The sequence below is a fragment of the Pristis pectinata genome, chromosome 33 (assembly GCF_009764475.1).
Source record: "Pristis pectinata isolate sPriPec2 chromosome 33, sPriPec2.1.pri, whole genome shotgun sequence".
Lineage (NCBI taxonomy): Eukaryota > Metazoa > Chordata > Chondrichthyes > Rhinopristiformes > Pristidae > Pristis > Pristis pectinata.
This window is the reverse complement of record NC_067437.1, coordinates 15,550,189-15,567,901: the sequence shown is the minus strand read 5'-3', so window position 1 is coordinate 15,567,901 and position 17,713 is coordinate 15,550,189. Positions and strand designations below refer to the sequence as shown.

General features: G+C 41.7%; 1 protein-coding gene across 1 annotated transcript in view; it reads left to right on the top strand.

Moving 5' to 3' along the window:
• The window catches only part of tom1 (target of myb1 membrane trafficking protein), a 104,746-nt gene that overhangs the window by 32,375 nt on the left and 54,658 nt on the right, over positions 1 to 17,713 (top strand). The window contains exons 3-4 of the mRNA XM_052042855.1: positions 2,319 to 2,397; positions 15,066 to 15,215. Coding sequence (XP_051898815.1) covers positions 2,319 to 2,397; positions 15,066 to 15,215 — 229 coding nt within the window. The remainder of the gene's footprint in view (positions 1 to 2,318; positions 2,398 to 15,065; positions 15,216 to 17,713) is intronic.

Genomic DNA, 17,713 nt, shown 5'->3' with positions numbered 1-17,713 from the left:
TTTAATTTCAAGTGACTTAGATTAATTATAATGGAGAAGGCTGCTATTGCACATGTATGTGAAGATGCAAGGAATCTCAGGCAAGTAGCTTCAGGATGGCCAAACAATTGTAGTTCAATGTGTTTTTCCAAAGCAGCTCGGTTTTATAGAGAAACAAAGGACTGCAGATGCTGGAATCTAGATGAAAAAGCAAGAAGATGCTGGAGGAATTCAGCAGGTCAGGCAGCATCCATGGAGAAAAGCAGGTATTGGTTTATTATTGTCACTTGTACTGAAGTACAGTGAAAAGCTTGTCTTACAAACCAATCGTACAGGTCAATTCATTACACAGTGCAGTTTTACATTGAGTTAGTACAAAGTGCATTGATGTAGTACAGGTAAAAAACAGTAACAGTACAGAGTAAAGTGTCACAGCTACAGAGAAAGTGCAGTGCAATAAGGTGCAAGGTCACATCAAGGTAGATCGTGAGGTCAGAGTCCATCTCATTGTGTAAGGGAACCGTTCAATAGTCTTATCACAGTGGGGTAGAAGCTGTCCTTAAGTCTGGCGATACGTGCCCTTGGGCTCCTGTGTCTTCTACCCGATGGAAGAGTTAATGTTTTGGGTCAGGATCTGAAGAAGAGTCCTGACCCGAAACGTTAACGTCTTCTTTTCTCCACGGATGCTGCCTGACCTGCTGAGTTCCTCCAGCATCTTGTTTTTTTCAGTTTTATAGAGTTTTGATGGCAAATGCTTGTAGTTTTGCTGTCAATACTTGGTGCACAAGACCTTCTACAATTCTGGCCTCTTGCACATCTTTGAAACGTACTAGGTTTGAGATTTTATAAATAAAAGTTGTTGATTAGTAAGTGGCTGTACTATTGAACATTTAGTTTCTCTATGGAGGTTAGTTATAGGTCAGTTTTAAGGAGCATCTTTGGAGATGAAAGGGGTTTGGAAAAAAGTAATCATAAAATCATTCCTTGATTGTGATGACTGAATGCTGCCTTGTATTTTAGTAAATTTAAGTGGTGAATTGAATCTTGCCTCATCTATATTTTAGATAAGTCCTTGGAAGGTAATCCTGGTGTGCTGCTATTAATGCAGAGAAATTGAGATCCCTTCAAAGTTCACTGTTTTTGTTAAGCTGTACTTATAAACCCCAAGTGTCAATTCTTGTGGTGGTTTTAATTGCATTATAATTGTAGACAAACTTAGTGTTTCACTTCTTTGCCTGACTTCAGTGTGGTAAGTAAGAGATGTTAACCTTTCTAGAAGTGATTTTGCTAAGTTGGTGGTCTTTTTTTGGATTGAGCAGAATATACCCAAAAAAAGGTCTTCAGGCATAGGGTTACTAACATATTTCTAAGATAATGGGTAGGTTGATGTTGCTACTATTGTATTTGATAGCATTCAGACTTTGCCATGTATATCAGTTGGCTGAGTTGTATTTTGGCTTAATTGATATCAAAATTACATTTGTCTGGGCAATGCTTGATTGATCTCAATAAGTTGGTTCCTGCTTGTACTCAGTGGGAAAATTGCTCCAAGATAAGTTTGAATTTATTTTAGAGGCAAGTGGTAAACTGATGATACTTGTTTCTGACGGCAAAATCCTGGCCATGTTTGCTGAGAAATGTTGCCCCAGAATCATTCAGCTTGGAATCTGTGGGGGTTTCTAATTTTGTAGATTGGATGCTGGTTTTGATAGAATTTTATACAGAAGGAAAAATGTGTCCTTTGCTTTTATTGCATAGGGCATCCAGTTTTCTGGTTAGCTATGGATATCCCTGCAACCTGTATTGGGCAATTCCTTAGGATCAATGATGACTTGTATGCCAGTTTTGTGGGTTGTGGATAGGCCACTCTGGGAATCTCAGACTCCACCACAGGTAGGGGAAAGAGCAATAATACTGTTACGACACAACTTGGATGAAAGATGTGGAAATCTCCAGGAGGAATAGCAAATCATGACATAAAGCTGATAATCCTTTTGTGTATGAGATGGGGTGGAAAGTGTTTTCATGTCTTTGGTTACCATTAAATATTAGAATTATTGAATGCAATATTTCATATGTAAATATGGACATTGCACCTTCACAATTTAGAGGATTAGGGATGGACAATAAATGCCAGTGACGTCCAAATGAATGATATGTGAATATTTAGTGTTTACATTTCTTCACGACTCTTGGAATCAAATTTAGATTATTTTTAAATTTAGTGGTTAATCTTTGAATAAGTTCTCTGAATCATCAATGTATTCTCAAAGAACTTCTCCTGCTAATCAAGTATTTTTGCCTTCTCTTTCTAAATAGATCTTTGCTTTGTTCCTCAGACCGAAGGATGCGATCAGGGCCTTGAAGAAGAGGCTTTCGGGAAACAAAAACTTTCGGGAAGTGATGTTGTGCCTGACGGTTGGTCCTGTAATTTATTTTTAACTTCAAGTCGATTTGTGTTAAGAGCATTGTAGTGTGAAATTAATTCACAGGTATGTCATATGGTTAGCTGTTATTGGTGGTTTCTAGAACTTGCATACCTTCACAAACAAGATAAACCTTATTTAAAAGCCCTTCAATAAAAATAATTTGCCCATTGAATCAGGTTTCACATTTTTTTTAATTTATTAGTATCTTTAAATTTATTAAATGTGTTCAACTAAATATCTCTCATCAGCAGCATTTATAAACAGTGGAAAAAGCCTTCTGCCAGCAAGAGATCTCAGAAGATCATCAGGGTGCTCTATGGGCAGGGCCTTAATTTCTGCCTCCTGTGCTGCTTGTACACTGTGCCACCTCATGGAACAGCCACAACAGCAAGGCTGGCAGGATGTTGGGAGCCTCGATCACAAAAAGGCAAATGCACCCACTGGCATCCTGTGAGGCACAGGCCAGTCCCAGTGCGATTCTGCGCAAAGTTCCTAATAGAGGAAATGTTACTAATTATAGCACGTCCACAATTTAAATTCACACCTGTTGCAACAAAGAGTAATATTTAGTTTTTTTTCCCCATTGACAATAGTTCATTAAGATCTAGAGCTGTCATCAATTGACTGATTACTGAAAATTACTCTGGAGAAGTCTAGAAAATAGCACAGGTTGTGTAGGAGCAGAAAATTACTGGCAGCAGCACCTGGATTTCTGTGTTTACATATGTGTGCATACTTCTGAAGTCACTATCAAATGGTCCCTATTTTAATAATGAATGCTGATTAGCCTCAATTTCTCACCATAATTTCTAAACTGTTGTCTTTGAACAGAAGTATAATTGTGATAGGGGCAGGGGGCGTATGGAGAAGCTTAAAAAATCAGGATCGAGCTTGCTAAATCCTTTCTTAAATTTAAATGTTAAGATTTTGCCCTACAAATCCTTGATTTTATTTTTTAAAATTGGGATAAATAATTTCTCAGTGTCTGCCTCATCAGTTCTCCTTGAGTTCATTTATGAGATAGAAAGCCATGTCTGATCATTTCAATGACAGATGAAAGGGAGCACAGTAAGCAATATAGGTGGAATTTTAAATAACGATTAAAATATTAATTTTTATTCGGTTACAGGTGGTGTGAATCATTGGAAAGGCTACCAGTTATCACTTGCCTCTGATATCTCCCCCACCCACAAGAATATGATGGAAAACTTAATGCTTTGTATTGCTGCAATCTGATTGGTGGAGATACCCTAGTGGGTAGGGGGTTCCAGGGTTTGGATGAATTTTCCATCAAGATGTTGTGTGAGCTGGAAGGGGTTTTCACACAGTGGTGTAATTGTGCACCTTCAGCTCTTGTCATTTTAGGAGGGAGAGATTGAAATTTTGGAAGGTTCTGTGAAAGAAATCTTGGCAATTTGCTGTAGTGCATTAGATAAGGTATCTTTATTGGTCACGTGTACATCGAAACGCATCTTTGTGTAGAGTGTTCTGGGGGCAGCCTGCAAGTGTTGCCACACCTCTGGCACAAACATAGCATGCCCACAACCTAAGAGAGAATGTGGTGGATGGGGAGCCAATCAAATGGGCTGCGTTTTCCTTGATAGGGCTGAGCTGCTTCAGTGGTGTTGAATATGCACGCATCTTGGCAAGTGTAGAATATTCCATCACCGCCTTTAATTTGGAACTTTTTTTAAGATGGTGGGATGCTTTTGAATAGTTAGAAGCTGTGTTGTTACCTGCAGGATGTTGACCAAGGCTCTGATCTGGTCTTGTAGCCACAATAGTTATATTTCTGGTGTATGGTGACCCACTGGTTATTGGTATTGGACTCGGGAGATGAGTAATCTCATCTCTTTGGGAGATGGCAGGCATGGTAGTGTAGCAGTTAGTGTAATGGCTGTAAGGAGTTTGTACACGTGTCTGCGTGGGTTTCCTCTGGGTGCTCTGGTTTCCTTCCACATTCCAAAGACGTACAGGTTAAGAAGTTGTGGGCATGCTATGTTGGCACCAGAAGCGTGGTGACACTTGCGGGCTGCCCCCAGAACACTCTATGCAAAAAAGGTGCATTTCACTGTGTGTTTTGATGTACATGTGACTAATAAAAGATGTCTTATGTCTTAATATACTAAATGTTATGTTAGTAGATATCGTAATTGTTTTGTTCCTAATACAGAAACTGTACATTCTAAGTGGAGAAAAGCTCCATTTAGTGGGGATCCAAAGTGGAGATCCAAAGAGGCTTGGTGATCCATCTGAACAATCACCTCGAGTCATGGACAGATTAAAAAGTAAACATGGTGTTATGGAATGTTGTCTTTTACTTGTAGGAGACTTGTACAAGGAAGTAAAGTCAAACTACAGTTATACAAAGTATGATAGACTACAGATTGTGCGCTGATCAGTTCTTGGTACCACTTGTCTGGAAAGGTGTATTGATTTTGGAGAGTAAAGTATAAAATTACCAGAATGATGTATGAACACCAAGTGTTAAGTTATGGTGTGATAATCACAGGAATTTTTGATGACTCAGGGATGTTAATTTTAAATCTGAGATATTTACCAAAAGAAGTAAATGAATATCTGACAGTGTGTGGATTTGTGTTACAGATCTGTCATGATCTCATTGAATAGTAGCTTTGGTATTGGTTTATTATTGTCACTTGTACCGAGGTACAGTGAAAAGCTTGTCTTGCATACTGATAGTACAGGTCAATTCATTACACAGTGTAGTTACATTGGGTTTGTACAGAGTGCATTGATGTAGTACAGGTAAAAACAATAACAGTACAGTTAACACTAAATATTCCTAAATTGCCATTTGACCTTCTGAATTCTGCTGAGCCCTGCGTTATTTAATAGGTCATAGTTTGTTCCATGCTATCATTACAATAAATCTGCTGTACTCCCTTCAAGGGCAGTGGTACATCCTCCCTTGGGTGTGATGCTCAGATCAGTTCATGGTACTTTGGTTGTTCGGTAACCAAGGCCTTATTTGTTCCCCCTTGATCATGCACACTGCTGCCTGTCATTGATCTTGTTATTCCCACCTGCTGGCCATCATGTTTGTTAATGGGTGAGAGTTGAGCCAACCATATTTGGAAAAAAAAACAACCTCTAGCATTACAATGCCAGCCTTGCAGGACCCTTTTTGTGCTCTTTAGCTCCCTGTTAATGTCACTGCCTCAGTATGACATCCTTGGTTAGGCTTTATAATGAATATCAATTTTAGTTTTGGGTCTCTTACATTTATAGTAAAATTGCGAGAACAAATTGAGTTGCTTTTACTAGTCTGATAAATTTAAAGCTTGTGGACTAGGTTGTATACTTGCAGAAGTCTATTGTGGCAGCAACTTCCAGCTTGTATTGTTAGTTTATATTCTGCCACTGAAAAGAAGAGGATATTCCTGGTGATCTCTAGGATACATCCATCATGACTAAGTAAAATAATGGCTGCATGTGACTGTGGGACCTACAGGGGAATTTTCTTCCTGTCCAATGTAAGCACGATTCTGGCCCACATTCTTCCTGAACCACCACATCCCGTGTCAGAAGATTCTCCTGGAAATCCCATGGCATTGTGGACATGACCTTTTATTGCCAGACAGATCCAAGAAAAATGGAGCCAGAAGAGACTGCTGGACCTGATGCAGCGTTTCAACCTGAAACATCAAAAAGTCCTTTTCTCCCACAGATGCTGCTTGACCCACTGAGTTCTTCCAACAGATTGCTTGTTGCTCCAGATCTAAGAAAAATGTTGGGAACAAAATCAAAAATAGTGCCTTGCCTACATTGACCTGACCAAATTGTTCAATTCCTTAAATGGTGAGGCTGTGTGGATCCTCCTCCGTTGCCTTGGTTAACTGCTGATGTTTGTCACCAGACACAATGGTATGACGGGTGCTGTTGAGACTTGGCCCTTTTGCATTTGGACCAGGGTCAAAAAAGTTTGCAAGACTGCCCTCGCCTTGTCCGCCATCTCCCTGACTGTCATGTTTCACCTCACCAAGATTATCTACTGCCTGGTGTCAGCATCATATTGGCTGGACGAGAAATCTTGGTTGTTTTCAGTCTGAAGTAACACTGGTAACCAAGAATGTCCATGACCTTGGGTTTGCACATGACTGCCATGTGATGGCTCACTCTCCACAGGGCCTGCTAATAACACTAGATCTGATAAATATTTCAAATAAGAGACAGTCCTATCCCTGAATGTTGCCAAGACAAAGGTCCACTACTAACCTTCTCCAAAATTCCCCTCCACCAACCCCCTCCCCAAACTACCCCCAGGGCAGTTGAATGTCCATCGTGCCATCCATGTAGGCAGGATGATTATGGAAAATGAGGAGCGCTTTCAATATCTCAGCATTCGCTTCTTCCCAACAGATTACCATTAATGAAGTCCAGCATTAGGTCAAGCCAAAGTCCTTCATGTCAGTGTTTTTGAAATCTGATATATTTGTGGGTTTATTGGCATATTGTGGTGACTGCCCCCTACTACAGCAAAATATGGACTATCTACCGAGATTACATTATTTCCCTTGAGTGCTTCCACAAATAGTACTTGCTTTAAATCCCAGAAATCAGATTGGAGGATCAGAGGACCAACAGAAGTGTCCTCCATTGAGTATGACCACCAGCTTTAAATCTATATTCTTGGTAAGTGCCCCAAGGATCAGTTCTTTGCTGTGTTATTCACTGTCTATTGCATTTCCCATGTTACAACAGTGGTTATTTTCAGATGTGCACCATGACTGTGAAGCACTTTGGGTCATCCTTAAAGTGCAGTTCAGGTATAAATTCTTCCTTCAGGGAGTGCTCTCTGGACCCAGGCATTGAGGCTGCCCCATGATGGTTTGAACCCCTGGGGCTGGGGAAATATGTTTGTTGTGATCTAGTTTAAAAAAAAGATCTGTTTTTGAAATTGGGAAGTAGGGCACTCGACTCAGAGCAGTCAGGAGCAGCCGGAGGTTGTGCTGACTGAAATTATCACTGATTCATTTGGTCAGGAGAATCTTAACCTGTTCACTATGTGTAGTGAAATTAAACTCAGTTGGATGTCAGTATGCTTTCAGTTTTCTTTTTAACCTTTGAGCCTGTGCTCGGAACTGATGATCTGGGTGCTTTCCCTGAATATCTCTGTACTTTTTCATTGCCTTTCAATTCCTTTTTGGAACTTGCTGTGGAATTTGCTTTCAGAGAATACATTCAACATCAGAACCATATAAATATCTCCTCGTTTCCCCACTGGTTCTTTTATGAATTATCTTAAATCTTTGCTTACTGATTACTGCTTGTGAAAAGACTAGAGTCAAAACCCTTCATAACCATCCCCTCTAAGAGCAAGAGTGTGCCATTCCCCTTGAATCTCATTGCATACCAGTTGATAGAGAAATCCAAATAATTGCATTTTCCCTCCATTTGCCTTTTCCTACAGCCCTGCCAACTGTTCATCCATAACCAGGGTCAGAATTAACTGTGGGCTTTTAAGTCATATTCCACTTCAGTTAGGAAGACACAAGAGACTGCAGATGCTGGAATCTGGAGCAAAGGACAGGATGCTGGGGGAGTTCGGCAAGTTGGGCAGCGTCTGTGGGGAGAAGTGAACAGTGAACTGAAAGGCAATGAAAAAGTACAGAGGGATTCAGGGAAAGCACCCAGATCATCAGTTCCGAGCACAGGCTCAAAGGTTAAAAAGAAAACTGAAAGCATACCGACATCCAACTGACTTTTCACTATGCATAGTGTACAGGTTAAGATTCTCCCAACCCAATGAATCAGTGATAATTTCAGTCAGCACAATCTCCAGCTGCTCCTGACTGCTCTGAGTCGAGTACCCTACTTCCCAGACCTTTCAGGTTCTTGACCAGAGATGGCGATTGTCCATTTCCCTCCACAGGTGCTGCCTGGCCCTGTGACTTCCTCCAGCAACTTGTTTTTTTGCTCCACTTGTGTTGGATTTTCAGCAGATTATTCCAGAGATGTGCAGTAATTTGGTCCATTCTTAGCTAATAGCATTTGCAAAATAATGTGTGACTTATCAACTTGAGCTGACACCTTCAATGATTTGTATTAAGGAGTTGTACAGTAGGGAAAACAGGCCCATTAGCCCACCCAGTCCACACTGATCATTACCCATCTATACTAAACCTACACTAGATAAGGAGCTGGGGGGGATGCAGTGCTTAAAAGACATTTGGACAGGTACATGGATAGGAAAGTTTGAGGGATATAGGCCAAATGTAGGCAAATGGGACCAGATCAGAAAGACACCTTGTTCGGCGTGGATGAGTTGGGCTGAAGAGCCTGTTTCCGTGCTGTATGATTCTGTGACTATATTATTGACCTGGAGGAGGCAGAGTACAAGACATTAAAGTTTGCTGATGGTGTGACAGTAGGTGGCAAGCCATGCTGCAGAGACGATATTTGGACTCTGCAACAAGGTATACCTAGGTTATGTGAAAGGACAAAAACTTGACACATGGAATTTAATGTGAGAAAATGTAATGTCGTGCACTTGGAAGTAGGAATCAAAAGGTGAACTATTATCTAAATGGAGAGAAATTGCAATTGAGTGGAGTATGGAGGGTTCTAGGTCATCTTGTGCATGAAACACAGCATGCCACTGCAGCAAGTAATTAAGAAAGCAAATGTCATATTGGCTTTTATTACTAGGGAGTTGGAGTTTAAAAATAGTTACTACAGTTGTATAGGATGGTAGTGAGATAGCACCTGGAGTACTGTGATTATTTTGGTCCAGCTGTTTAAGAAAGGATATACAAATATGGGAGACAGTCCTAAAGAGATTCACAAGGCTAATACTGGGATGAGGGTTACCTTATTACAAGTGACTAAAAAAAAATTAGACCTGTATTCTTTGGAAGAAATGAGGTGATCTTTTTGACAGATGCAAAATCCTAATGGGTCACAACAGGAGAGATATTGAATGGTTTCTAATGGTGTAAAAGTCTCAAATGAGGGGAGCACAGTTGGAACACGAGGCAGTCATTTAAAGCTGTGGTGGGTAGAACTTCTCAGAGGGTTGAGAGTTGCTGGAATTCTATGCCTAGGGGGTTGTGGAAGCTCGATCACTGGAGTTATTAAAGAGAGAGTTGGATTAAACTTTCGAAATATTCATGAATTCAGGACAATGGGGAAACTCGCATGGAGTTGAGGTCTAGGGCAATTCAACCATGATCATATGGTAGGGCAGGTGAGGTGGCCTACTGCTCCTGTTTGTGATGGATAGGCTACTGCATCTGGATGCCTGAGAACTATCTCCCTTGCCAGGTTCTTCTCCCAGCTCTCTAGACAGTGCTCAAAATCAGAATCAGGTTTATTATCACTGACATATGTTGTGAAATGTGTTGTTTTGTGGCAGCAGTACTGTGCAAGACATAAAAATTACTGTCACAAAAATAAATAGTGCAAAAGAGGAATAATGAGGTAGTGTGCAGAAATCTGATGGCAGAGGGGAAAAAAGTGTTCCTGAAACATTGAGTGTGGGTCTTCAGGTTCCTGTACCTCCTCATAAAAACAAAAGAAATAGGGGCAGGAGCAGGCCATCTGGCCTGTTGAGCCTCCTCCGCCATTCAATCAGATCATGGCTGATCTGGCCGTGGACTCCGATCCACCTACCTGCCTTTTCCCCATAACCCTTAATTCCCCTACTATACAAAAATCTATCCAACTGTGTCTTAAATATATTTAATGAGGTAGACTCTACTCCTTCCCTGAGCGGAGAATTCCACAGATTCACTACTCTCTGGGGAAAAGCAGTTTCTCCTCATCTCCGTCCTAAATCTATTTCTACCAAATCTTGAGGCTATGTCCTCTAGTTCTAGTCTCACCTACCAGGGGAAAATACCTTCCTGCCTCTATCTTGTCTATCCCTTTTGTAATTTTATGTTTCTATAAGATCCCCTCTCATTCTTCTGAATTCCAGTGAGTATAGTCCCAGGTGACTCAATCTCTCCTCACAGGTTAAACCACTCATCTCTGGAATCAACCTGGTGAACCTCCTCTGCACCGCCTCCAAGTGCAGTATATCTTTCCTCAAGTAAGGAGATGAGAACTGCATGCAGTACTCCAGGTGTAGCCTCACCAGTACCCTGTACAGTTGCAGCATAACCTCCCTGCTCTTAAATTCAATCCCTCTTAGCAATGAAGGCCAACATTCCATTTGCTGCCTTGATAACCTGTTGTACCTGCAAACCAACCTTTTGTGATTCATGCACAAGCATTCCCAAGTCCCTCTGCACAACAGCGTGCTGCAATCTTTCACCATTTAAGTAATAACCTGACCTTCTATTTTCCCTTCCAAAGTGGATGACCTCACATTTACCAACATTGTACTCCATCTGCCAGACCCTTGTCCACTCACTTAACCTATCTATATCTCTCTGCAGACTCTCCGCATCCTCTGTACAATTTGCTTTTCCACTCAATTTAGTGTCACCAGCAATCTTAGATACACTACACTCAGTCTCCTCTTCCAAATCATTAATCTATATTATGAACATTTGTGGGACCAGCACTGGCCCCTGCGGCACCTCACTCACCACTGATTGCCAACCAGAGAAACACCCATTTATTCCAACTCTCTGCCTTCTATTGGTTAACCAATCCTCCATCCATGCTAATATGTTACCCCCAGCTCCATACATTCTTATCTTACGGACAAATCTTTTATGTGGCACCTTATCGAATGCCTTCTGGAAATCGAAGTATACAACATCCACCTGTTTCCCTCTATCCACTGTGCTCATTCTATCCACAAAGAACAACATGTTTGTCGATCAGGACCTGCCCTTCCTGAATCTATGCTGTCTCTACCTGATGGAACCACTTCAGATGTCTAGTTATTTCTTCCTTAATGATAGCTTCAAGTATTTTCCTGACTATAGATGTTAAGCTAACTGGCCTATAGTTACCTGCCTTTTGCCTACATCCTTTTTTAAACTGTGGCATGACATTTGCTGTCTTCCAGTCTGCTGGAACCTGTCCAGAGAATTTTGGTAAATTATCACAAACGCCTCTGCTATAACTTCTGTCATTTCTTTCAGTTCCCTGGGATGAATCCCATCAGGACCAGGGGACTTGTCTACCTTTAGGCCCACAAATTTGCTCATCACTACCTCTTTGGTGGTGACAATTTGTATCAAGGTCCTCACCACCCATTGCATCCATAACATCTCTCTTTGGCATGTTAGAAATGTCCTCCACCATGAAGACTGACAAAATAGTCATTCAAGGCCTTGGCCATTTCCACATTATCCAATATTAACTCCCCCTTTTCATCTTCCAAGGGACCTATATTCACTTTAACCACCCTTTTCTGCTTTATATAATTATAAAAAGTTTTACTATCTGTTTTTATATTTTGTGCTAGTTTACTTTCATAATCTATCTTCCCTTATTGCTTGCTTAGTGGTTCTTTGTTGCTTTAAAGTTTTTCCAATCTTCCAGTTTCCCTGCTACTTTTGGCGACTTTATATGCATGAACTTTTAACTTGATGCCGCCTTTTAGTTATCCATGGCTGGCTCTCCCCACCCTTACTGTCCTTGCTTTTAACTGGAATATACTTTTGTTGAGCACCTTGAAAAATCTCTTTGAAAGTCTTCCACTTTTCCTCAACTGTCCCACCATATAACCTTAATTTCCAGTCTATGCTAGCCAACTCCTCCCTCATTGTTTAGGTATAATACACTGGTTTTAGATCGAACTATTACACCCTCCATTTGTATGAGAAATTCTATTGTACTATTCAATTATACTTTCCAAGAGGATCCCCAACTACAAGATCATTCATTTTGCCTGTCTCATTGCACAGAACCAGATCTAAAGCTCAACCAACTTGCTTCACCCAATCTATGTGGAAGTTAAAGTCCCCCATGACAACTGCCGTTCCATTCTTACATGTATCAAATATTTCTTGGTTAATTGCCTGTGCCACTGTAATGTTATTATTTGGTGGTCTATAGACAACTCCCACCAGGGATTTTTTTTCCCTTTACTATTCCTAATCTCTACCCAGATGGGCTCAACATTCTGCTCCCTAGATCTTGTATCGTCTCTCACTATCGTGCTGATCTCATTCTTAATTAAGAGCGTTACCCCACATCCCTTGCCTTCCTGCCTGTCCTTCCATATTACCTGATACTCTTGGATATTTCATCTCCACCCTGCAACCACGTTTCTGTAGTGGCCACTAAATCATACCCCTTTGTACTGATTTGTACCACAAGTTCACTGGCCTTGTTTCGAATACTACAGGCATTCAGATAAAGTGCTCTTACACATTGTCCTTTTAGAATCTAGTAACCTTTGTGTAATTTACACTTGACTTTCCTATACTCCGCTCTTTTCTCTTTTCTAACTTTTGCTCTGGTCTGTGCTTTGCTTCCCTCTGTCTTTCTGCATGGATTCCCATCTCCCTGCCATATTAGTTTAAACCCTCCCTAACATCGTTAGCAAACAATCCTCCTGGGACATTGATCCCAGTCCTGTCAAGGTGTAGACTGTCCAGTTTGTACTCGTCCCACCATCCTTAGAACTGGTTCCAGTGCCCCAGGAATCTAAAACCCTCCCTCCTGCACTCTAACTCAAGCCACATATTCATCCTAACTATGCTGCTATTTTTACTCTGTCTAGCACAGGGCACAGGTAGTAATCCTGAGATTATTACCTTTGAGGTCCTACTTTTTAATCTATCTCCTAGCTCCCTAAATTCAGCTTGTAAGACCTCATCCCACTTTTTTTTCTATATCGTTAGTACCTCCATGCACCATGGCAACTGGCTGTTCACCCTCACCTTCCAGAATACCCTGCAGCTGCTCTGAGTCATGCCTGACCCTTGTACCTGCAAGGCAACACACCAAACAGGAGTCTTGTTTGCAACCACAAGCTCCTGTCTATTCCCCTTACCTTGGAATCTCCTACCACTGTAGCTCTGCCACTTTTTTTTCCTGCCCTCCCGTGCAATAGAGCCACTCACGGTGCCATGATCCTGACTACTGTTGCCCTCCCTGATGAGCCATCTCCCCCAACAGTATCCAAAGCATATATCTGTTTTGGAGGGAGATGACCACAGGGGACTCCTGCACTACCTCCCTGCTACTGCTTTGCTTGTTGGTCACTCATTCCCTATCTTTCCCTAGGCCTTTAAACTGCAGTGTGACCAACTCACTAAACATGCTATCCACAACATTCTCAGCATCACAGATGCTCCAAAGTGAATCCATGCTCAGCTCTGGTGCTGTCATGCAGTATGTCAGGAGCTGCAGCTAGACACACTTCCTGCACACATAATCATCAGGGACACTGGCAGCCTCCCTGAATCCCCATATTGCACAGGAGGAGCATGACACAGGTCTGAGCTCACATGCCTTGACTAAGAAGCTTTGAGGGAAAATAAAGAGACAGGAAAAAAAGAATAAGAAACTACCCTCACCTTACCTTGGTGTTGCTCACCCTCCTCACTGAAGCCCATACTTAGACAACCAGCAGCACTTTGACTAGACAGCAACCCCTCTCAAAATGGCTGCTCTGTTTGACCCTAACTTTTTATTGCCTGCTGTTAACAACAGTGGTGTCATCAGCGAATTTATAGATGGCGTTTGAGCTGTGCCTAGCCACACAGTCATGAGTGTAGAGAGTAGAGCAGTGGGCTAAGCACGCATCCTTGAGGTGCGCCTGTGTTGATTGTCAGCGAGGGGGAGATGTTACTACTGATCTGCACTGACTGTGGTCTTCTGATGAGGAAGTCAAGGATCCAGTTGTGGAAGGAGGTACAGAGGCCCAGGTTTTGAAGCTTGTCGATTAGTACTGAGGGGGTGATGGTGTTGAATACATATTAAAAACCTGCTTAGGATAGCTCAAGCACAGAGGCATCAACACAGATGACTGGGAGGAGCAAGCTGCTGACTGTTTGTTGTGGCTGAGATTCATCAAGATGCACACCATTTCGGGGCCCAGTGATTCATTGCTGTGAAGGAAAGAGTACTGGACCATGTCAGGGCTGCAAGTATCGCTCCCCCAAGCAATAGCTTGCCCCTGCTCCCAAAGAACATGTGTCAGGAATCTGGCTCCTCAATCATGTAAAGACCCACCAAGCCTGGGAGATATCATAGTCTGTTTTGAGGGGCAGGTGTCAACTTTGTTTGAACGTCATTTTAATTATCACAATGAGCTGATATTTGGGACTTGGAGGTTATTGTTAAAATGAGAGCATTAAATTCTGTTTTCAACCACTGAGTTGAACAGATTGGGGACAATTGGCAGACATGTGAAGCATGAAATCAGGAAATATCCCTGTTCAGAATCGTCAACAAACAGAAGTTTCCAGCTTGTGTTGATTTGATTTTTGTCCCAGAGCTGCCCACATTCCTGGGTGTGATCAATGGAACTGTATAGAATGTGATGTCTTGCACTCAGTGTGCTCTGATTGTAACAGTAACTGCAATTCAGTCATTTGTTAATTAAAACTCTTTGAACCTTCTTGATAAAGTATTGTATATGTAAGACTTCTCCCTTTCCTGCTCAGCGTTTCAAGCTATTGCAGCACTTAAGTTATAATCAGAATTGTCTACTGTTAAAACTAATGCTCTGTGGTCAACATATTGTGAGTTTGAATTTGTCTAATTCTTTAACCAATACAGGTTCTGGAGACCTGTGTGAAAAACTGTGGTCATCGATTCCATGTGCTGGTGGCCAGTCGTGACTTTGTGGAGGATGTGCTAGTGAAAACTATTCTACCCAAGAACAATCCACCCAATATAGTGCAGGATAAAGTGCTGAGTTTAATCCAGGTAAGAGGAACCGATAGTTCACTGCTGTCTGCAATATTTAATCAATTGGCATAGGTTATTAGAAATGTACAAAATTGTTGGACAGCAGACCAACTGGTCCATTACCCCATAGGATGATCAAAGCATCATGCTTAAACTCCTCCAGGTTGCCTCCTCACCACTTTTGCAACTATGTAACCTGGAAGAGGCAGAAGTAATGAAAGCCTCAGGCTAATATAGGAGATCATCAATGTAAAGGTCTCAGTGGGAGGAGTGTGTGAGAGATGGGCCAATGGAGAGTGTGGCGGAGGGGAAAGAAACAGGGTGATGGGGCTGGGGTGGGTGTCGGAGTAACTGGGTGGATGAGGGGGAGAGGGAAGTGGGACCGAGGGAGGAGCAGTTGACCTGAAGCTGGAGAATTCAATGTTCATGCTGTGGGGTTGGGGACTCCCCGGGCGGGATATGAGGGGCTGTTCCTCTGCTTTGTGTTCAGCCTCGCCCTGGCAGTGGAGGAGGCCGAAGGCGGACACGCTGGTGTGGGGAATGGGAAGGAGAAATCAAATAGCTGGCAACCGGGAGCTGTATTTGTTTTATTTGCTAATTCTCATATAATTTCATGCTTTGACTCCCACTTTGTAGTGTTGGCAATCTAACTGACAAAATAGTAAATGAGTCGTGCGTTCCTCCTAACAAATCTACAAGGATGAAAATGCATAGTGTTCATATCCTTGGGAAAGATGTATCAGCTTTAGAATGCATGCAGTACAGATTTACCAGAATGATTAAATTATGAGCACATGCTACCTAGACAAGCCTTTTAGATTGTGAGCATAGAAGGTTAAGGAGAGCTCTGGTTTAAAAAAAAGTTGATAGTGTACATGGTGGGACTGTTTCTTCTGTTGGAACAGCACAGCATGAGGGTGCAAAACCTTAACATTTAGAGCCGAGCCATTAAGTGGTAAGTCAACAACTGGAAATCTGAAATTCTCACTCAGTTGTTGGGGTTTGAACATAATACTGAAGCTGTACTTTTATTCTGCAAGGTTATTGTGCTTGGGGAACAAAAGCAAGGAATTTTTTGGCTGAGGTCATTAAGTCACAATGCCAACTGAAATACTACACAGCCTAATCCAAGTTTCCAGTTCTTAATCCATAGCCATTTGTTGCAGTATTTCTGTTTATCCAGATTCTTTTTATTCTGCAAGTTTTTTTGATTCTACCACCTTTTTAAGGCCCCTTCAGTTGCCCTCTTCTAAATTCAATGTTCCCTTGTTAATTGACTTCTCTTAAGGGAAATAAATCCTTGCAATAAATTTTAACCAGGCCCTACAAAACATTATATCCCTTTGTCTCCTTGTTCTGTCAACATACCTATCCAATGATTCCTCATAACTGAAATTCTGCAATTTATGTAAAAAGCCTTGTTAAAAATTGCATCAAACATATGACACTCGTTGACCATCATGTTACCACCTCAAAAGAAATTAAATCAAGTTAATGAGACATTTAAGAAAATCCATTATTACTGCCTGTCTTTAATTTGTGACCTTTCCAACTGACTGATAATACTTATCCACAGAATTTTTCCTCTAATTTTCTTGCTCTTGTGATTAGATTTGCTAGCCTCTAATTTATTTGTTCTTCCTTTTTTAAACTCCGCACTGTTAACAGTCTTCCTGTCCATTGGCACAGTTTTTGTATCCAGATGGATACACGAGACTACAGATGCTGGAATCGGGAGAAACTTTTTTTTCACCTTGGTCTCAAGCTTGAATTGTGTGCTTGAGGGATGAACATGGTTGCAAATGCTTCAGCCATGTCTTTGGTACTCCTGTGCTGAGTCTTACCTTCGGTAAAAGTAAAAGAATCACTATGTGCCTTAGTACTTCCTGTCATGGTATATTTATCCTATCCAACATTTGAAACAACCACTACAGTTTGAGGAAGTGTTATCTCCTCTTTGAAAACGGACTGTGAAGTACCTGGGTTCTCTCCAGGTTATGTATCACTCAGCTTGCACATATTCACCTTTATGCAAATCAGATTTCTTTTTTTTTTGCTTGGTTTTATGGATAGATGAGCAGGAACTGCTTGTGGCCACACTGGTAGGGGTTGACGGTGAAGGACTTGGCCGAAGCATTCAGACACTTTGCAAGACAGCAGTACCTTGAGAACCTTGACGCTACCAGAATCACAAAGATCAGCAGGATCTTTGAGATGGCCTTGCCACAAGGCTATCTACAATGAAAAAAGGCAGATATCCCATCCTCCCCAGACAAGTTCATAGTGAAGGTTGAACGACCACCAGTACCTTCAACTTTGGCAGCACCAGCATAACCAACTCCAGCCCTGTCCTCTTCCACTTCTCCATCCGATTAATCAACCAACAGGGTAGCACAGGTAGCAGAGCTGCTGCCTCACAGCACCAGAGACCTGGGTTCAATCCTGACCTTGGGTGCTATCTGTGTGGAGTTTGCATATTCTCTCTGTGTCTGTGTGAGTTTTTTTCAAGTTCTCTG